The sequence below is a fragment of the Vanellus vanellus genome, assembly GCF_965231255.1.
Source record: "Vanellus vanellus genome assembly, chromosome: Z".
NCBI lineage: Eukaryota > Metazoa > Chordata > Aves > Charadriiformes > Charadriidae > Vanellus > Vanellus vanellus.
This window is the reverse complement of record NC_138908.1, coordinates 28,818,880-28,841,156: the sequence shown is the minus strand read 5'-3', so window position 1 is coordinate 28,841,156 and position 22,277 is coordinate 28,818,880. Positions and strand designations below refer to the sequence as shown.

The window sequence follows — 22,277 nt, the reverse complement described above, 5'->3', positions numbered from 1 at the left end:
TACACAGGAATACGGTATTTCTAAGGCTGAGAAACTAGAGATTGCCAAAGGTTACTGCACTCCTCTAGTTAGAAAAATCCGTTCTGACCTTCAGAGAACTCAAGATGATGATACTGTAAATAAGCTTCACCCTCTGTAAGTCTTCTACTTTTTTACGTGCTTATATTAATTTCTGTAAGACTTAATGGAGATAGTTCATAGCTTTCCTATTTGAAATGTCTTACTAGCTCATAGTAATTTAAAAAATTCAAAAAGTATGATTTATTTATTTGTTGACAGCTATTTCTAAAATAGGGACACATCTCATTATGGTCTAATAAGATTATTTTTTTTTCTTTCAAGTTACTCCAGGGGTGTTATGTCCCCTGAACGCCATGTTCGTACACGGCTCTATTTCACCAGCGAGAGTCATGTTCACTCCCTGTTATCTACCCTTCGTTATGGTGCCTTATGTGATGTAAGTTCAACATGTTTTCTGTTAAAGCTCTGATAGTTTGAGAGGAACCAAAAGGATTCAATCTTACTAAAACTGTATCATTTCAAAGCTTAATTTTCTTAAGTGGCTTTGAAAGTTATCACACTTCTTCAAACATTTGATTTCCTATTATATGTGCAAAGACATATTTCAGATTGCTGGTCTCCACATTAGTGGAAATCAGCATGCCCTTTAAAGTAATGCTGAGTTCCGTTGGTGTGTTCATCTGGATATGTTACAGTCTCAAAGGGATTTGAAAAGGGCAGATAATCTATTTTTTTGTCTTATGTTGTCACCTGTAATTCTTCCAATTCTTTTTCCTTCAAGTTATCGTTCCGGGTTCTCTTGAATTCACTTTTGGACTGGCTTATTAGTTTTGACCATTGGCATATCTGTCAAGACCTCCCTACCTGACTTCAAGAATGCTCATAGCGCAAAATTTCTCCTGTTCAGTGGATTGTCTTACTTTCTTATACTGCTGTAGAATACCTTAAAGGTGATGGATTATTCTCTATCTGATTGCCTTTGAAACCAAAGATTAGAAAAGACAAGATCTCCAGATTCAGAAATCACCTGAGCTATTTGAGAGGATAAATGCAGCACCACGAAGTCTACATGGGCTGCTTCTGAGATAGAGCTTGATTAATGTACCAACTTTTGAAATGGATGTATTGACATACTTGCTTCTGGTAGCAGATGAGTAAACTTACTGATGGCAAAAGCATTTTTAATCCTAGACCTCTGTGACATATCCTACAGCAGATAACACTCATAGTTTTAGGCTGATAAACTTTTAAGTTTCCTTTGAGGTGGATTACTAAATGTATTTTCCTGGACCATAGAAAAAAAGGTGAATATTCAATTTAAATACTTTGGGATGTGATGGTTATATTTCATCTGTATACTAGAAGCCTTCAATTTACTGTCCGTTTGACTGGTAGACCGATACCTAGAAACATTTTCCACAATATACTAGTTGAAATGAGTTTATTGCAAAATTAACAATTCCCATCAGGAGAGTTTAAAACGGTGCCTCTGCCTACAAGACATATATCATCATTGGTGAACGAACATGAAAGATACATGGAAATAAAATATGAAAAGTTCTGATTTCCACTTTTGATTCATTTGATGAGTAATTTTAAGTCACTTTTTTTTCTGGTTGTATCTCTTTTTTTCCCTTAGCTGTGAAAAGCTTTGTATTTATGCTGTGAATGTAAAATCCATGTAAATGGGAGGAAAAGGGAAATCATCGGTCTTTTTAAAGAAAGTAGCTGCGTTTTATTTGTTGATTTTTTTTTTCCCTTCATAAGGAATCAAAAGATGAACAATGGAAACGAGCTATGGATTATTTAAATGTTGTCAACGAACTCAATTACATGACACAGATTGTTATCATGCTTTATGAGGATCCAAACAAGGTATTCAAAGTGGATAAATATCTTCAGAAACAAGTAGTGCTAAGCTATGTATTGAAGTGTAAACCTATTTAATCATTTTCCTTCAGGAACTTTCTTCGGAAGAACGTTTTCATGTAGAGCTGCACTTTAGTCCAGGAGCCAAAGGCTGTGAGGAAGATAAAAATTTACCAGCTGGATATGGATACAGACCTGCCTCCAGAGAGGTAATAATTACACCTTTCTTTAAAGCAAAAGTTAGCTTTTCTGGATGCGGACATACTTAAAATAAACACTGGGAAATTGTTAGGTAATAAATACAAACGTGATTTTTATTTTGGTAGAAAAATATCTAGTAAAATATAGGCAGTCCCAATGTATTATTTCATTTTGAACGGACACTGAGGTAATGGACACATAATTTAGACATTCTATGGCTTTGCCAGAGTTTTTATTAGAAATATGAAATATTCTAAGAGGAGTGATATCAGCATCAGTTTCACATCAATGATATTCTGGCAACTGAAAGAAATACTTAAGAAAGTAAGGTATGTTTATGAATATAGATTGTTGAGGAAGGATTGATATTTTTGAAGATGTATGGGCAGGTCTGGGGAGTTACTACCTGCTTTTTGAGAAATGAATGAAAGCAAAGCTTAGCTGGAATTCTTCTATTGACTTTTGGGGCCAGGATTTTATTACTATGTCAATAGAAAATTGGATTAAGATATGTTGGCTGACCAGTATGGTTAATTAGGACTACAATGTTATATGCGGTGGCTGGTTAGGAGCAAGTACACATAGATTATTGAAGTCTAGAGCAATTTGTTCAATAATATGTGATTTACATCTTGTATTTTTAAAATCGGTTTGCTTTACATTTATGCAGATTTATTTAACAACCACTTCTGTCTACATGTTGCAAGGTGTGCAGCTAAACTGAAAATGAACTATGTATTGTTTGTAGAATGAAGGCTCGAAGAAAACCTCTCATAGAAATGACAGTGATGAGGAGGCACATGCTCCTAAAAGAGACGAAGCAGATCGGTCAGTAGTGATGTTCAAGCCAATGGTATCAGACCCAATTCACATACACAGAAAGTCGCCCCTTCCAAGATCCAGGAAGATTGGTTCTGTTGAAGTAAGTGTTTATGTTCCAGATAATGTCTTTCACAGAAATTTACTTTTGCTTACTTTTAACAAAATAAAAACAAATGTAATTCTGCTTTTGATTACACAGAACCAGTATGATGTTATGTCTCACAAAAGGGTTGTTCTTATTCTATGGGAAATCCTCCATGGCAGTAATTTGTCTGAAGGAATATTTATTTTTTAAATGAATTATTATTTTGCGATAAGACTTACTTCCTTTTTTCTTTTTAAGCCATTTTAGAAAAGCCGGTATTTGAAAATGAAGACTTTTTCAGTCTAAACCTACATCTTCAAACTAACATACATTGCTTTTGTATTCATCCTTACAAGACAGCTGCTATTGGGAATTAAGCAAACCTTCAGGGTGATCATGCTGAGAGGGAACGGAGGGCTTGGGGGCGGTAGGGGAGGTACAGGAGGTGAGAGACATGTCTTCTGCTGTATTTGCTTTCACGTGGGGTGAAAGTGACTCCACTTGTCAAGCATTTGAAGGTAAGAGAATAAACTGGAAGCTTTTTTTTTAAGCGGGTGGGTTTGTGTTTCATGAATTCTGTAGATAACATCTTGAACAGTCTAGTCTCCTGTCTTGAAGGCCATAACATCTAGGTGTGCTTCACCGATACAGCTTTAATGTCACAGAGGTGGGGGTATGCATGGCAGTATCACTGATACCATTTGTATGGTTGAGTAGCAAAGCTTCAGGTGGTGCATAGGGACACTTCTGTGGTATTAATGCTAGAAACAGACTAACAGCTTCTTATTGCCTCATTTTCAGTTGCTTAAAACCATCAGAAATGAAGATTCACACCAAAAGCTTTTCCTTTCATGTTTGTGTTGGGAATGGGCTATTTGTATGCAATGAAAGTGTTACAGATTTGCAAGTAACTTGGTTATTGGTAGTATGGAGGGAAAAAGATGCATGGTTCCCTTCTATAAAGATATCTGTATAACTTCACATGACTTCCATAAATTAACAGATACAATAAATGTGAATGTCTTACATTTCCTACTTCCAAGTTTTATCATAAACAAATGCTCACAACATCAATATTTTGGATTTTTAAAAGCTGTTTTTACTACGATCATGCAAACTCCCCTCCTAGTTACGAGTTCACATACAGACAACTTAATAGTCTATTACTTCAAACTTTTAACCATTTTCATTTTCATAAATTATGCAGAAGTTACTTTCAAAAGGCATCAATAACATAAATTGCTAAATTTTGACTGTGCAGATAATATATATTCAGATGGAATGTATTTCGGCATTCAGTGCTTGTTTATTTGCTGGAAGAAAACGGCCGATTTAAAGAAAACATACACTATGAAATTTTTTTTTTTAAAAGTTAAATTGGAAGTTTCATCTGGCCTACTGAAATTTGCAAAACCAGTATTTGGAATATTTAAAGCAAATGGTATTTTGAAGTGTAAAAAAAAAAAAAGTCATTGCAACTTAAACTGCAACTGCCTTGAACTTTTTTTTTTCCCCTTCCTATAAGGCAATTCTTTCTTCACCTATGTCCATTAACTTGAAAGGACACTGTCAGGTGTGAAATTATGTGGAAATTTTAATCTGGGGTATAGTGAGCAGTATTTATAGAAGGATTGCAACTGTGATTGAGTCATGAAAAGAATAAAAAAAGCAGAGTTCTAACAGTAAATCAAGAAAGTAAAGCTCATCAGTATTGGAAATAAAATTCTGTATTGCTAAAAATGTTGAGTGCTAATGATACATAATGATGTAGGGCATGGGGGACTTGTAGCCTGACACTGTCCTCCCTGGAAGTCTTAATAGGTGTCCAGCATCCCATAATTTTTAGGGCTTTTTTAAGGTTGGAAAACTACTAGCAGTCAGGTTGGTGCTACTACTAGTGAGTCAGCTGTAAAGTCTCAAAGGAAATTCTAAAAATGAGAAACTTTTAGATAAGGTTATAGGCTAAAAAAGAAAACTATTAAGTAATAAATAGGAAAGTTTAATGTACTTAAGAGGGGGAAAACTATTAAACAGTATGTCAAGGATAACAGATCTTCTGTTTCCAACATGTGGGGAATTCTTAAAATTATGAGCGAATTATTGATAACAATTACTTTTCTCTCTTTTCTAATAATTAGTCCACCAGAAATTTGATCAAAGTGTTGTACTAAAAGATATAATTGGATTAAAAGATATAAGTGGAACCGATAACTTCCTAACATTGTAAGATTACTCTTCCCTATTCGCTGTTTAATAGTTTTAAAAGCAGTATATAAAAGGGTGCAAGCAGATTGGGTTTTTTTTTCTTTTCTGTTCATTTGGCTCTGTTGAATCTAACTTTGCATGCTTTGCTGTTTTTTGCCCCCTTTCTCACTTCCAGGAAGAGAGCCCCCTGAGTGTGTCTAGCCCAGAGTGTATTGGTACCTGGCTGCATTACACCAGTGGTGTGGGTACTGGGCGTCGAAGACGCAGATCAGGGGAACAAATCACTTCTTCCCCTGTCTCCCCTAAATCATTGGCTTTCACATCCAGTATTTTTGGCTCATGGCAACAGGTTTTTAAACTTTACTTCATTAAACATTTTTATGCATTCCAAGCAACAACCAACTGTCTTTAAGGACATCTAATCCCTTGTTATGGATTATGTTTGAAGCAAATTCTTCCACCTCTTAAAATTACTTCCCGAGAATGTCTGGGGGAAAAAGAGCAAGTGCATGTTTTTCCACTGAACGTGTTACATGTTTTCCTAAAAATTTGGTTTCTTTATAGGAATTGCAAATGTTACAACAGTAAAAAAGACTTAGTCTACTGCCTAACGAAACAGATTTCTGCTTTGGTTTAGTTGTCCTTTAAGACTTTAAAAACAGCATTGCTTAATTTGGTGGTAGGTAAATTGAAAAACTTTTTATAATAATTGCAACCAATACCATTTAAAATAATTTATTTGGTATTTCATACTGCTATTCAAAACTTGTTTTGCATATATCATATTTTCAGTGGCCTGGTATTAACTATTGCAGGGAAAAAACTCTAGCACTAATAATTCTCGCCTTCTGTACCCAGAGGTATCTGAAACTCCCAACACAGTACATCATCCATTGACTTGTACAATATTTTGAAGATTTTTTCTAAATATTGGGGGGGAAAGGCAGGAAAAAAAGAAACAGTATAATTTTTTGAAGTACCACTGAAGATCTAAAGATTGCTTAGTATGTCAAGATATTGTTTACATGTGTGACAATGGATGGTGTTCTGTTAACCGTATCCTTTTTCTTTGAAAATTTTCATGATTTCTTTTTATTGTGGAAAATTCTAAAACTGCATAGGAAAAGTTTATATCAGTAAAGGCTGTGAGCATCTGAAGATTACACTGATTGAGCCCGTGCATGGATCAGTGATTGTATGGTGTCCTGAATAGCTTGTCTGTCTTTCCTTCCCTCCCCTCCTTTTTTCAATACAGGCGCAGTTTAGGAGAGTGCATTTGGTAAAATGAAATAAAATGTCTCAAATGTCTGTTCTCATATCAGTCTTGGTCTGTGTCCTTTCTCATTCTGAATGCTTGCTTTGCACCACTTCATTGCAAGGAACTCATATGTGAAATGGACTCCCTTCAGAAGGGGATATTGCATGATCTTTCATGTTTCCTTTACATATTTTTACTAACACTTATCATACAGCTTATTAACACTTGTCTGTCTGAAACAGGCTGCTGTATCAAGTTAAATGGACGTTTCATGCTGCTGTTCTACTTTCCCTTATTTTTCTGTTTTTTATACCCAGGTCCTCTCAGAAAGCAATAGTAACTTACGAACACCGAGAACTATTCTGGAACAAAAGCAGAGTGGTTTAGGTATGTGCCTACAATTGAAATTTTGTTTGATGTTTGCAGCTTTTCATCTGCCTGTTGTTCTGTACAGTAGTACATTCTTTGAATAGCTTTTATGTTAACAGGACCCAATAGTACTTGTTATCAATTATATATGCTGAGTGTCGGCCTATGAACTGGACAATTTTTCTGCTGCAAAAGTTTTAAAATAAACTATAACTGAAAAGAGCAAGTTTTTGAGACTGTTCACACTACTGACTCTACAGCTCACAATAGGTACACAGGATTATTTTTAACATCAAGTAGATTTTTAAAATAATGTAGTTCGTGACTGAGTGTTGGGGTTTTGCAAGAATCTTTTGGATTGAAACGGCCTGCACTGGAAACTGTTAAAACATTTTTCTTGAAAATTAACATTTCCTGCTGTGGGCAGTTGATGGAATTGAAGGTGTTCTAGTGAAGGGAGGGGGATGGGGAACAAACCTCCAGTTTCTTGGTAATACCAGGGCTTTTGCACACATTCCCTCGCCTAAAATCAATTTCTTCCTTTCAGCATTAGAATGAATCATGCAATAATTCAATGAGTAGTTTCAAATTCTTTTAATTCAAGTGGTGCTTTTCTGTTGCTTCCTTGAAACAGGCATACATATGACTCATGCAAAAATACAAAATCTTGCACTACTGTAAATCAATACTGCATTTTTTTCTGTTAGTGTGTCTTTTCATGGGAAAAAAGAAGTGTAGAAAATGCATAAGCTACATGCATAAACTTAAAAGTAGCTTTTCCTTTCTTTGTAAAGATCTGTATTTTTTGTATGTCTAATCTTTCTGTGATACTTTTCTCCCTATTATATTTTTCCCTTAGTAAAATGCATACATCAGGTGCTCTTGTTTATCAAAGTCTTGGTTTTTATTGTGTGCTTGCTAAAGTTAAATGACTTTTCTTTTGCCAATGTGTGACACAATATGGCTTGTGTAAGTTGATGTATTTCTGTGCGTAGATTAAGGTACTACATTTGGTGTGAAATGCTTTTGCCACAGACCAGGCACCAATTTATTTTGGCTGTGATTGGTCACATGTGCTAGTAATGTTTCCCCTCACTGGGTCATTAAAAGTAATGAAAGGAAGTGTCACTGGATAGATAGTTGGTTTTAAAAAAAAATCTGCTGCTACTTATCTGAGATATAAAAGATAAGTTCTGAGTGAAAAAAAAACACTTCTTTCAACTAGTGGTAAAAACTGAAGGAAAAAAATTGAAACATTTTTTTTCCATTTTGTTCATTGTTGTATGTAAATTTCATTTATTGTTGATGATTATGAAAGTTATTTTTATATTTCTGTCTGTGGCTTTCAGTGATTTGTTAAAACTCCCATTCTTGGGGTAGGAATGTATGATTTGTAACAAAAGTACTCTCTTGCATGGAGATGTACAAAAGTCTTCTCAGGAAAGGAAATCAAGCTTAACTTGAGGGAACTTCTGGGTATTTTCTGTTTGTAACATTGTCAATGATGGTAGCTGAAATATGAATAGAGTATTCACAATTTGGTTAACATTTTGTTGGGGTTAGAAGGGAAATATTTCCATATTAAGTCTGGAAATGCATGAGTGTTTCATTGCAGCTTGTCATCTAGAAGGTTGATTTGGATGTAAGCAATGAGCAGTATTTTTCCAGTTTATATTTGTTGCAGAACTGCAGGTGTAAAACCACACAACTTTCACATCATCATCATCTTGGTTTTGTTTTGTTGTTTTGGTTATGTTTACATCGATGCTAACTGGTAACTTTTCTTTACCAAAAGTGAAAACAGGACAAGAAATCACTTTGTTAAAGCCAGTCCTCTCTTTGCACATATAGCAGAGGGTGCTGTGTCATGAGTAGAAGCACAATAAATTATGATAGTTTCAGCCTACAAGTACCACTCTGACATTACAAGCATATTGTGAACCTGTCCAAGGCACTGCCAAAAGCTGCCTTTTGTGTGGTAAGAGCCATGTGCTTGCATGCTGCATGCATCCCCAATGTGAATGGACGAACACCTGGTTGTTGTATGTATTTTCTCTAACTCCCATCAGGGTCTCACTGTGCGGGCCTGTTTAGCACCTCAGTGCTCGGGGGTTCTTCAAGTGCACCTAACCTACAGGATTATGCTCGTACTCATCGTAAAAAGCTGACTTCTTCTGGCTTCATAGATGGTATGTGCACACTCTCGCACATGCACGCACAAACCCATGTGCCACATTAAACTTCTAAAGATAAATCCTAGGTTAATGATTTTAATGGAATCCTAGAATCCTTTGCCTTAGTATTAATTGTATGAGTTTCTATTGCTTCTTTATTTCCCAAGGCTTGCTTACGTTTAACTTAATAGCGTAGTTAATTCTTGTTTCTGTCTTGAATTGAACACTAGCTCACAGACTTGTAATGCGTGCCAGGAGATTTCAGCAAGTGCATTTTTTAAGTAAACTAAAATTTTGGTTTTGAAATTCTTTTCTCATTTTAAACTTCGGGTTTTATCATTACCTATTGATCTTAAAATGAAATAAATTACTTGGAGCATATACAAGAAGTGAAAGAAATTATAAACTAATAAGTTAAATACTGACGGTGAAAATTTTAGGATTCCTGACCTTTTTTTTCGGTGGGGTTTGGATTACAAAGGAGCAGGAAATTTTCAGTTTTGGATAACCTGGGGTAAAGAAGAAACTCTGTCACTAGATTTCAGAATGTTAAGATGCTGGAGCACACCTTTATAACTCTGAGGTGAAACAGTATTCATGCTGTTTTCCCCCCAATTCACTACTCAGTGTTCAACTCTAACCTGATACAACTTTGTATGCCAGAATCACCAGCTCATTCTGCTTGTTTTCATACACTTCATTACACATCTTGTAGTTACCAACAATCCAAATTTTCTTCTTTTTAACCTCTATTTAGATTTTAGCCCTTTTCCTTGGTTCCTTCTGCATGCCACTCAGTTCTAATACCTTTTCATCTTTTCTTTTTTTCTTTCTTCTTCCTTTCCGTTTTTTAAAATGTCCCTCTTTTGGTAGCTGTTACAAATTTCAGGTACCTGTTTTTCTCTTTCTCAGACACCACACGCGGTTCTGCTGTTAAAAGGTTTTCTATCTCATTTGCTCGACACCCAACCAATGGTACGTTTTGCTTTTATTTTAAAAACAAAAAAAGAAAACAAAAGGTTCCTTGCTTCATCCCTTTTATTTTTATTTTAAATATGGGGTGTACAGTATCATCCAGCCGTCTGTCGTTCCTAACTTCAAGCACAATTCCAAATATATTTGTAATCATTAGATATCCTAAATCCCTTCTTTACCATTCATTAGTTTAAATACAACATCAAAATTCATTCCTTAGAAAAATCCTTGAAAAAAATTAAGTGCTACTGTTAATCATGATCTCTGTAATAAATTATTCTCCCCAGTTTCTTGTGTGATCAGACTATATGGTACAAGATAAAAACAGAATTAAATCTGATCTTTATTGGGCATACACTTCTTGATAGCTGCTGCTTCTTCTTTGTCTTTCTCCTGCTGAGCTGTTTCCCTGAGCCTCCTGATTCTAAAATAAATCACTGAATTGACAACTGGAGTTTATGACTATCTTCTTGAAGTGATGCTAAATTAAAAAACTAAAGCAGAAGCTTCGGTTCCATTCCTGCTAAATAGCTATATTTGTCAGCGGACAAAAATTTATTTTACCTTATACTTCTCTGTTCATCAGATGTGCAAATTACTTAAATATTGCACTAAAAATCACAGCAAGAGAGCTGCCTGTTGCTTACATTGCTTACCTCTTGAGCTTCAAGAGTGAGAGTTAACTTGTCTTCAGTCTACCATAGTTACAAAAAAAAGTCTGGTTTAACACACAGGACAGAGGTATGTCTTTCTCTTCCTCAGCAAAATATTTCGTGCCTACCTTTCTACGTGATTAAATAGGCCCAAAATGTATCCTGTTCATGAAAACCAGACTCGGTCTTCAGCATCCACCGGTTCTTAACATAGCTTTTCCAGATTTCTTAATTGCAGTTTTAAAATATGTATGACTGCTGGCTGAGTACAGGGATGGTGGTATTATTGAAACTTCAGTGGAAATCATCAGCATTTTCGCGTTAGATTCAGAATATATTTGCTTAGAAACAAGGTTAAAAAAAAAAGACTGAGTTTTTCTTTGGCTTTGCTGAAAAGCAAAGTAGTCCTTTATTATATTCATTTGGAATCCATAGTGACTTTTTGCACTGCAGCGCTTCTCGAAGGGAACTGCTATAGTAAGGCTGAATTAATACCATTAAGACTGTGTTTGACCTAAAAGGCCAATTCTAGTGTCCTGTTTCAAATAGGAAAGTTAGAAGTCCATTTTTTTATCTTTAGACTCAAATGAAATAATATTTCCAAAACATAAAGGTGAGGAAGCAAAAACTGCATTTGAGTATCAGTGTCTAATAATATGATTACTTCCTGTTCCATTTAGCACTATCTTTTTGTGACTGCATTCTTTAAAAAAGGATCTAAATTGCTTTTAACGAATGCATTGATTGTTCTGATTCATTTAATACAGCAGTTTTACCACACATCTTTTACAAGATTAATGCATGTTGTATGAGCTCCTATGAAACCTAAGTATATTGCAGGTTTCCAAGGGTTGTCTACTAACATAAGAACATATTGATGTTGTTTTGTCTGTCCTCTGGACTATCATTTTGATTCTCCTTGTCCCTTTCACTCTGTTTTTTCTTATTTTTGTGTTGTTACCACACCCTTGTAACTCATTTCAGACTACCTCCCCATCTTTAGTTCAAGGAACATGGTGAAACGAGTATCTTGTGACAGTGATTTACCTTATTTTCTGGGCCTCTGTACAGAACACCCACACCTCTTTAGGTGCCAGTCCATTTCCTCTGTGGAATTTCTAGGCTCCAGTGGTATGTCTCTATAGCTTTTAAATGTAAGCCAGCAGGGTGGCTTTTTGAGATGCTGCGTTAACCCTTTCATTGTCTTGCCTTTTGATGGGGACAGTGCTTTAAGAATAAATACAGCCAAAGCTCAAAGGCTGTTAGTTTATAGGAAATTGGTTTTTTAAAGGGATACTGTCAGGCTTCTTTATCATTAAAATTCAAGTTTATTTCTCATAACGTCATAAAATATGTATCATAAACTATTCAAGTAAAACACTGCAGATGTATTTCCAGGGTATCTTTTAAGTCATATCCCTTAGACACAAAGATACTACAACAACATGCTGAGATATGGCTATCTGATAGCAGAATTGTCAAAACTGAACAAAAACGTATGGTGGGGAAATTCCTGAAGGAAGAAAACTTTTTTTTCTTTTCTTTTTTTAAAGGGCATGGGTGTATTTTGAAATTCCTTTCTGTTTTTCTGTAACACTGCACTATAGCAGTAATAGTTACTAAAAAGTTAACCTGACATTGTCCTACTACATTCTTTGCAAAATGAGAAATATAAATTCTCATTCAAGTGATAGTGACTTTTCTGTCAGGGTAAAGAGAGAAATCTTGCATTTTTCTGTAATGCAAAGAAAGGGTTTGCGCTTTGCATGCATGCATAGTTATTTAGGGTATTAATATGTATGCCAAATATCTAGTGCTTACACTGAAGCTTAGCTACTGCCTTTATAGGAAAATAGAAATTAAGTATGTGATGGTGTTTCTTTTGTACATGAAAACCAAGTTTCCATGAAATGCAGCATTTTATTTCTAATACAAGTGAAGCTGACATAAGTACACTTCAGTTGATTGTATATTTGAATCGACTGTCCCTCAAATTTGAGTACGGCAAAGGTGGATCCAGATATAAATACAGACATTTTGGGGTGAAATTTTGTTGAGTTACTTCTCTATGGAAAGCACTAAATGAGGAGTGAATGGGGAATACTGGATATCACAGGAATATTGATGCTTATTAATTTAGGGGAGGGAGCAGTTTACAGTCAAAATGCTATTTCTAATAAATGTACCTTGAACTGAAATTCGAAACATTATTTCATTCACTATTGTTTCTTCATTTAACTATCTTAAAAGAAATGTAGCAACTGTAAATTTACGATATCAAATTGCAAAGTTGTAATGTTACAGCTGTATGTTGAAAACACTAATGGACATGTTTTCCTCTTCTGAAATGCAATTGGATGAAGAGCTGTTCATTGAGTTATCAAACCTGCATCACTTTAGAGAACTGCAATTGTTTTTTTTTTGCCAAGATGTTTAAATGTTTTTTAGTTTGTTAGTAATATGGATATTTATGGTTGGTGTATAATCAATACTAATGCAGAAGAGCAAAGTCCAATAAGTTTTTAGATTGTGGGTTCCTTTACTTACCTGTTCAAATATATGAAACTTCTAGTCTTTTAAGTACTGTTTTTAAATGCATAAAGGTAGGTGTAAATCTGTCTTACAAAGTTAAAACATGTAACCTCAAGGTAGAAAAGTGCTAACAATGGTTTTCCCTTGATACTGAAGGCAACAGTTTGTTTTCACAGAACACTGAAGATGATAGAATGTGAATTCTGCAAATTTATTTCTTAGAAGTTGTAGTATTTTTAGCCCTTGTCTGCTAACAGTTGACAACATAGCTATATTGTTTTATTTGCACGAATGAGTTATCTGTGTAGTGTTGTGCCAAGTATGAGAATGAGTAGGAGAAATACAACCATTTCCTGACTATGTTTTTTTTTTAGTTTGTCTTAGAGGAAAGTTATCTTTCATGAACTGCTTTGGGAGTAGAGTACAGTTGTAATGGTTGAAGACCACTTTATGTGTACATGGGATTTGTATCCCATGGTATGTTACATGGTACCTTTAGTTTAGTACATTCTGGAAATTGGCACATCTTGTTCCAACTCCTATAATATTTAGCATCCGTGATTTAAAGAGTACTATGTCTGCATGTGCTGATTTAAATTATCATGCATTAATACTTGCCTATACAATAGCTTAAATCATGTCTTATGTTTGGAAATCGCTTCTTTTTACTATTTTTATTCCAGGTTTTGAACTGTATTCCATGGTGCCTTCTATTTGCCCTTTGGAAACGCTACACAACTCCTTGTCTCTGAAGCAGGTGGATGAATTTCTTGCCTCTGTTGCTGCTCCATCAAGGGAAAATCTACAGGAGACATGTACTGATTTTACTTTGTAATTATGTTTGGTTTAAATTGTTAAATATTGTCTAGTTAATCTTTCTGGTATTTTACAGCTAACAAGTAAACTAAGGACAGTGCATTAAAAAAATGAAATATGCACATAAACCATAATTTTCATTTTTGCAGTATCCTTTTTGTGGTATAGATACAGGCATAATTCATTGAAGTAATCACGGAATTTTCAGAGTTGGAAGGGACCTCTAGAGATCATCTAGTACAACTCCACTGCTAAAGCAGCATTGCCTAAAGCACATTACTCAGGACTGCATCCAGGCGTGTCTTGAAAATCTCCAGGGAAGGGGACTCCACAGCCTCCCTGGGCAGCCTGTGCCAGTGCTCTGTCACCCTCACCGTAAAGAAGTGTTTCCGTGTATTTGAATGGAACTTCCTGTGTTCTAACTTGTGCCCATTACCCCTTGTCCTGTTACTGGGAATCATTGAAAAGAGCCTGGCTCCATCCTCCTTCAACCCACCCTTTAGGTACTTGTACGCCATATTAAGGTCTCCCCTCAGCCTTCTCTTCTCCAGGCTAAAGAGTCAGCTCTCTCAGCCTTTCCTCATAAGGGAGATGCTCCAAGCCCTTAATCATCTTAGTTGCTCTTCGCTGGACTCGCTCCAGCAGTTCCCTGTCCCTCTTGAACTGGGGAGCCCAAAAGTGGACACAGTATTCCAGTTGTGGCCTCACCAGTGCAGAGTAGAGGGGGAGAATGACCTCCCTCGACCTACTGGCCACACTCTTCCCTATGCAGCCCAGGATTCCATTGGCCTTTTTGGCAACAAGGGCACATTGCTGGGTCATGGATAATTTACTGTCTCCTAGGACCCCCAGATCCTTCTCCTCCGAGCTACTTCCCAGCCGGTCCGCCGCTAACCGATACTGGTGCCTAGCATTTTTCCTCCCCAGGTGCAGGACCTTGCACTTGCTTTTGTTGAACCTCATTAGGTTCTTCTCTGCCCAGCTCTCCAGCCTGTCCAGGTCACGCTGGATGGCAACACGGCCCTCTGGGGTGTCAGCCACTCCACCCAGTTTGGTATCATCAGCAACCTTGCTGAAGATACACTCTGTCCCCTTATCCAGGTCATTAATGAATATATTAAACAAAATTGGACCAAGTATTGACCCCTGGGGGACACCACTGGTTACAGGCCTCCAACTAGACTCTGTGCCGCTGATCACAACCCTCTGAGTTCTGTCCCACAGCCAGCTCTCAATCCACCTCACTGTCACCTCATCTATCCCATACTTCCTCAGCTTCCTAATGAGGATGTCATGGGAGACAGTGTCAAAAGCCTTGCTAAAGTCAAGGTAGATGACATCCACGACTCTCCCCTCATCCAGCCAACCAGTTATAACATCATAGAAAGCTGTCAGATTGGTCAAGCACGATTTACCTTTGGTAAATCCATGTTGACCACTTCCAATAACTTCCTGTTCCTCAACGTGTTTGGAGATGACATCCAGAATGAGTCGCTCCATTACCTTCCCAGGGACAGAGGGTGAGACTAACCAGTCTGTAGTTCCCTGGGTCCTCCTTCTTGCCTTTTTTAAAGATCGGAGTAATGTCTCTGTTGACTGGGGTAGTAAATTAAGGATTTAATGAAATTATAATTGGTTTATTTCCTCACATTAAGAACTTCTCTGTACTATCCACACTGTTAGTTGACTTACAATGAACACTTTCTAGTGAGCATGCAGTATTTCCAGCTTCATACTGGACTGTTGTACTGGCAGTAACACTGAGCAGAGGGTTGCCTTTTACAAGCCTTTTATGTCTTAAAACTCTGTTATTTCCTCTTTCTTTCAGTATTACTTGAGGCTTCACCTGTGAAGTGCCTTGTAGTTACTTAGTTTTTTAGTAGTTTGTGCTGCATGTTTAATGTTTTAATGACTTTGAAATGAAATGCAAACTGAGTTCTATCCATATGCATGTCTCTGGGAAGATGACTTCCCATTGCGATTCTACCACTGTGTCTTTGGAAACAGTTACAGTTAGGTCAGATTTACCACATATTAGGATGCTTATAATTCACGTGACAGATGACTGAAAGTCATTCTTCTTGAGAAAATGTCTAAAGACTCATGTTTTGATCAGAAAATTTGTACTTGCTGGTACTGATACAAAGGTTACCTAGATGTTAGGATTCTTCCCTTTTTTTGTTATAGGATTTTTCCTTTTTTTTCCCCTGTTGTTTTAGTTTTATATAGTTTAGATTTTAATCAGCAGCTAATTTGATAGGGTAGGCCCCCTACATCTGAGCAGGAAGATAAGCAATTTAAGAAAACTGATGTTACTGAAAAAGAACTCAGGGAGGCTTACAGGTATTTTGAAATCCTCACCTATTTAAAATGCTTTGTTACACTGGTTAGGAAGTTCATGTCTCTTCAAAATCAGTTCAGAATTTAGAGCACACAAGAAGAAAAAATACTTTAAAAAGAACTGTCATATTTCTGTGGTGATCTGGCTGTGATTCTGACCTTTCTACAAAGGAGTGGTCAGAAATTAGACCTGATAGAATTGAGGCCATATGTGCTTTGCTTTCCTTCTGCTTTCCTATAACATTTGGAAGTTGTCTAGAGAAGAATATGTTGTGTGCACTTTTCATAGGTGTTTTGGACTAAATGGCTATTTAGTGCAATCTTCATAACCTATGAGAAGTAGCACTAATGCTTTTGCCAGTCTTCTGGCAAGGCAGCTGTTACTAAAATTCAGCTTAGCTGCCTTAGCAGCATGAAGCTATCGTGTTGCTTCCTGAGGTAAGAAGGAGATTTTTAGATTTATCTTTTATGCTTTGAAGTTCTGACACTGGAGTCAAAAATCGGTAGCTGAGCTGCAGGTTGTGTAACTGTGGCAACTGTATTGCTGAACAGATAGACAGTTCTGTGGCTACTATTGTTGATGTTTTGCTCAGGTGAGAGTATTTTACTGTTAATGATGTGTATCTTTTCTCCCCCCACCCCATTCCCCCATTTCAGCTTCTCCAACTTACATGACTCCCCTATCAGGAAGAAAAATTTCTTTAAATACATATACCCCTGCAAAAATTCAACCAACACCACTTGAAACTTTGCCTGAAAGGCTAGCAATAGAGAAACCAACCTTATGTAAGTAATTGCTGTCAGAGGCAGAATGGCTAACTTGATTACATTATTTCCAGCAGTAGGATTCTTTCTTATATATTACATAATTTCTTAGAGCAGCTATTTCTTAACAGTCCCTGTCTGTGTAAGTGGGATCGTTTTACAGGTCAATAGCATTGCACAAATAGTTTTAGCAGTAAAACTGCATTAATAGTTACTTTCTGTTACCCTCTGAAGTGTTTGAAAGAATTTCTATGGCCTGAAAATTCATGGGGTTTGGGTTTTTTTTTGTTGTTAAGTATGACAGTATTTCCAGCCGGCTCCAAGTAAGACAAGCAAAGGAAATTTATTTATTTCAATGGTAGAAATTCTGAGATGTTTTCTGAAGATTTACCATAGACCTCTGTGACCAGGTTCTGACTAAAGCTGCCAATAACACGATGATGCATTCAATCTTCAGTTGAACGGTTGGCCAGCTACACTGTCTGCTTTTGGATGGTTGTGCTGGTTAGAGGGCCCCTAGAACAAAATCCCATTGCATTTCTGGTTTCACTAGATACCGTGTAGCTTTGTGTGTGTTTCTGAGCTAGGTAACCTGCATTTTTCTTGCTTTTGATGCCTTTCAGCATGGAGATTAAGTGTAAAAAAACTAATACTTTCTTTTCCTTATCTGTACAGCTACCCCTGGATCTTCTGTTTGTGAATCTGATGTTAAGCTATCTCCTGAAGAGGCCTCGCTAGATGTAGAACTTAGTGGTGAAACTCTTTCTGAGAAGAAATGAAGTTGATCAGACAAAACTGGAAGCAACTTCTTAAATAATCATTTAGTGTGCGTTCAACTAAATTACTGAGCTTTCAAAAGCCGTTTATGTCTGCGGTTCATAGTGCACTTAAGAATCCTTAGTTTATACATGGTTAACTAGTGTGCACGCTACATATTTAGGTCAAATGTCTTCTCATTTTCTAAAACATTTCAGGAAATGTATTTATTTATCAGTTTGATGAACTGCACACCGTTAATGGAAAAGCTGCACATGAACCTTTTCAGAGTCTTCAAATATTTACTGTAAACTTGTACAAAAAGAAAATACCAATGCAGTAGTATGTGTTACAGTGGCTCTCTTGATGTCACTGTAATGAAGGCATTGTCTGTTGTCATTATAAACTTCTATTTTCAGGAGTTTATAATCTCCCTGTGAATTTCTTTTGTGGGCTGAAATCTAACACATCTTGGCTAGAAGCTTTTTTTTAATTTAACTACATTTCCAAAGAGATCTCTTTTGCCTGGTTTTGAAGATAAGCAGATGTTTTCTGCATTTGAATTATTTTATATCATATATGCTGCAATAATTGGGCATGATGGAGTGAGTTAATGTATTGTCACTTTTGACTCTTCTTATTTTTATTCTGTGTTTACATCAGACCTGTAACATTCAAATACACCTTCTCTTTTGTTGTTTAGTATACATGCTTGTATACGGGTACCTGTATATCATCCAGCAGATAAAACTGTCTTTTATATGTTTTTATCAAAAACTTCTTTTGTTTACTAAAAAGACAGTTTTATTTACTTTACAATGTGTTTCTACAAAAAGGTGATATTAAAAAGCAGGTTTTGTAAAAGGAGAAATGGTTACAGCTGGTCTGCTAGTCAGTTTATCGTAGAAATTGTAAATATTCCATCTATGCTTTATTATCATCCTTTCGGAGTAGAGAGAGACCAGAACTAAGTACTTACTGTTGCAGAATACTCAGGATTCATCATAGCCTGGGAATTTTCATACCTCTCTCCTTCCAATCTAGGTGGTTGACAACAGCTCTTAAAAAAAAAAAAAAAAAAAAAAAAAAAAAAAAAGAACAATTTTATAAGAGCTGTGAGAAGCATTAGTAAGTCAGTGGAACTTTGAGTTATTGGGTTATATAGAGTAATCATCCAGTCTCAGCAGTTCTTGTGATTTTATCTGTGGCATGAAAAATAATGGAATTATTACAATAATCCCAAATGTATGAAAATATTGTCCACTTTTGTAAGTTCAAGTGGCTGATTATTAATAACGGACTTCATAAACTACAAGTTAGATAATTCCTTTCACATTTAAGTTGCAAAAGACGTAGGTTCCAAGTAATATTTTTAAGTAGGGCTCTTACTCGTCTCCAGAGCCAGTGCAACTATAATTACGTTCACTTTGCCACAGGGTCTGTTTTCAGTATTTAAATGGCTTCAGCAGACTAATTCAAAAAATGCTGGTTAAATACCAAAAATATGAAGGGTTTCACAGCTATATACTTAAAACATTTCATTTTCTGTAGTGTAATTGTGTTACTGACAGTGTTGGTCTTGCACACAACTGAATGTACACTTGTTTACCGTTTTTTTTTTTTTTTAAAAAAAAAAAAACTGTTAAAATTTAAGTATGCATATCATTCCAGTCAACCAAAGCTGTGGCATATTTTTTTTATGTGCTCCTAAATAAAAACAAGGTCACTGGCAACTTCTTTCCATTTTGTTTTCTTTTAAGAGTATACGTTAAGTACAGTGAGTAGTTGACTCAGTAATCTCAATGGAAAGTGATTTACAGGTAAGCCATTAATATACAAATAAGCCAAAACTTATCTTGGCGGTGAAGGACATGACTTATAAGAAATGAGGGTTTATCATTTTGTACTGAAATCACTCCTCAAAAAGGTAAACGGTAGTCAAACATTCTGCAGTGCTTCCTCATGTTCCAGAATGGTAACATTAAATACAGAACCACTGTGAGTGCTCTTCTATTTCCTGTTACTACTCTGGCAATAAGGTAGAACGTGAACTGTCTTGAGCTGATTGGAACCTATTTTTGGTCCAATTTCTTTATGCAGTTGGACTCTCTCGCTCACATTAAACTTTTTGAACAGTACATCCTTTTCCAACCAGATTTGACAGACGTCAAAGAATTAAGTTCACGGAAAATTTAATGGTTGAACATGATGGTAACTCCTGAAATACTACCACCCTGAAACGAAGTTTAAATAAACATGTAGCATTTCCTTCAAAAATGAAGCATCATTACCAAACAGACCAGAGCACAGAAATATTTGTAAAAACTCGGAAAATTATTTTAAAATGTTGTTTTATCTGTTTTATGTCTATTTACTATAAAAAGACATAAATTTGAGTTGTCTGTATAATTATACTAGCAAGTACTTAAGAGAAAGCAGATGAGCTTTCCTAGTTCATTTTTGTAGGAATCCATATAAACAAGTCTAGGAAGGTATGCATACAAAAAATAATGATCGTACACTGATCAATAGGATCAAAATCAGCAGACTTTCAAAGGGTGATGGCAGAAGAGATGTAAGATTTTTAATAGCTATTTCAATGCAATAGACTGTTCAGGTAGTAGAATGTAGAGATTTAACACTGTGTTCTGTCATCTAACACGGAAACATAATGTTCCTTTATTTTTCCTTTATTTTTTCTTTATTAGTTTACAGCAATTATATTATTGATAGACTCATAAGTAACTTACTAAAGAAAAGATTGCAAAAACTTTTCCAAAAAGTCAGTTCTGGAAGAACTGGTGGAAGAAAAGAAGGGTACTTTCTAGTGGTTGTTTATGTTTATTTTTCTTTTTAAACAATGGTTTTAATTTTGCTTGGGTTTGTGGAGAGAACAAATTTCACTTAGTAATATCAAACACTAATTTCTTGTCTCCCTTACTTAGCCCTTACAAAGAACCGTCTTCTGCTCTGAAATATAAAAACTGGTGAGATAACAGAACACTCCAGAATGTATTACTGTGGAAAACATATGCCAAATAAAAAAAAATAAAGTTTATAAAGCTTTATAAATAAAGCAGTAAACCCCAGCATACCCCAGACCACATACTATTCTGTTTGCAGTTCACACTGTAGAAAAATCTTGGAGAGATCCCAGTGTCTATGAGTAGCATCAAATGTGGACCTTTGAGGAGGAGGATGCACTAAATACAGAGAATATGTATATCATAAACAAGGTAGAAGCTAGTGTGGAAAAGATCTTACAAGAAGCTTGAAGTCTTTGCATTGATACAACAACAGTTCTAGCATGTACTTACTTAAAAAAAAAAAGAATGGATGAAATGGATAACATGGATTATTCATGAAATGTGGATGATTCTATTCTAAACCATTATTAATTCCCGTATATTTTGACCTCAACATATGCACTCAATCCACAAACAATAAGGTTAACCAAGGATCATAGGAACACAGAATAATTCAGGCTGGAAGGGGCCTCACATGGCCTCTAGTCCACCCTCTTGCTCAAATCAGTCTTCCGTGAGACCAGACCAGGTCACCTAGGACTTCATCCAGTTTGGGCTTGAGATCCTTGAAGGATGAAGGTGGCATCACTTCTGTGAGCAGCCTGGTCCAATCATAGAATCATCTAGGTTGGAAGGGACCTTTAAGATCATCTAGCCCAATCATTAACCTAACACTGCCAACGCTACACCATGTCCCTAGGCACCATGTCTGCCTCCAGGGATGGTGATTCCTGCCCACTTCCCTGGGCAGCTTGTTCCAATGCTTGACAACCCTTTCTGTAAAGAAATTTTTCCTAATATCCAATCTAAACTTCCCCTGGTGCAACTTGAGGCCATTTCCTCTTATCCTATCGCTTATTACTTGGGAGAAGAGACCAACCTCCACCTTGCTACAGCCTCCTTTCAGGTAGTTGTAGAGAGTGATAAGGTCTCCCCTCATCCTCCTTTTCTCCAGGCTAAACAACCCCAGTTCCCTCAGCCGCTCCTCACAGGACTTGTGCTCCAGACCCCTCACCAGCTTCATTGCTCTTCTTTGGACACACTCCAGCACCTCAATGTCCTTCTTGTAGTGAGGGGCCCAAAACTGAACACAGTATTCCAGGGGCAGCCTCACCAGTGCCAAGTACAGAGGGAAAATCACTTCCCTAGTCCTGCTGGCCACACTATTCCTGATACAAGCCGGGATGCTGTTGGGCTTCCTGGCCGCCTGGGCGCACTGCTGCACATGAACATCTCTTCATCACTTCTCTTGCTTATTTAACAGATTTACATTTTGATTTTTATAAACTTCTTTGGGTCCACTTAACAGACCCAGAGCAACATTAGCAAGTACTTTCTGTTGCCTTCTCCTATGCATGTGCATACTTAATGCATGATTTGTCTAAGACTGGTCCAAAACTTCACTTTCCC

General features: G+C 36.4%; 1 protein-coding gene across 1 annotated transcript in view; it reads left to right on the top strand.

The window, feature by feature from the left end:
• PPIP5K2 (diphosphoinositol pentakisphosphate kinase 2) overlaps positions 1 to 19,574 on the top strand; it is a gene marked incomplete at its 5' end in the record, with an annotated part of 43,918 nt that extends 24,344 nt beyond the window's left edge. Inside the window, 12 exons of the mRNA XM_082497112.1 lie at positions 8 to 135; positions 343 to 457; positions 1,789 to 1,896; positions 1,983 to 2,099; positions 2,840 to 3,013; positions 5,379 to 5,552; positions 6,779 to 6,848; positions 8,900 to 9,019; positions 9,917 to 9,979; positions 13,848 to 13,979; positions 16,978 to 17,106; positions 17,761 to 19,574. Coding sequence (XP_082353238.1) covers positions 8 to 135; positions 343 to 457; positions 1,789 to 1,896; positions 1,983 to 2,099; positions 2,840 to 3,013; positions 5,379 to 5,552; positions 6,779 to 6,848; positions 8,900 to 9,019; positions 9,917 to 9,979; positions 13,848 to 13,979; positions 16,978 to 17,106; positions 17,761 to 17,864 — 1,434 coding nt within the window. The 3' untranslated portion in view covers positions 17,865 to 19,574. The remainder of the gene's footprint in view (positions 1 to 7; positions 136 to 342; positions 458 to 1,788; positions 1,897 to 1,982; positions 2,100 to 2,839; positions 3,014 to 5,378; positions 5,553 to 6,778; positions 6,849 to 8,899; positions 9,020 to 9,916; positions 9,980 to 13,847; positions 13,980 to 16,977; positions 17,107 to 17,760) is intronic.
• Between the last annotated feature and the right edge of the window lie 2,703 nt (positions 19,575 to 22,277).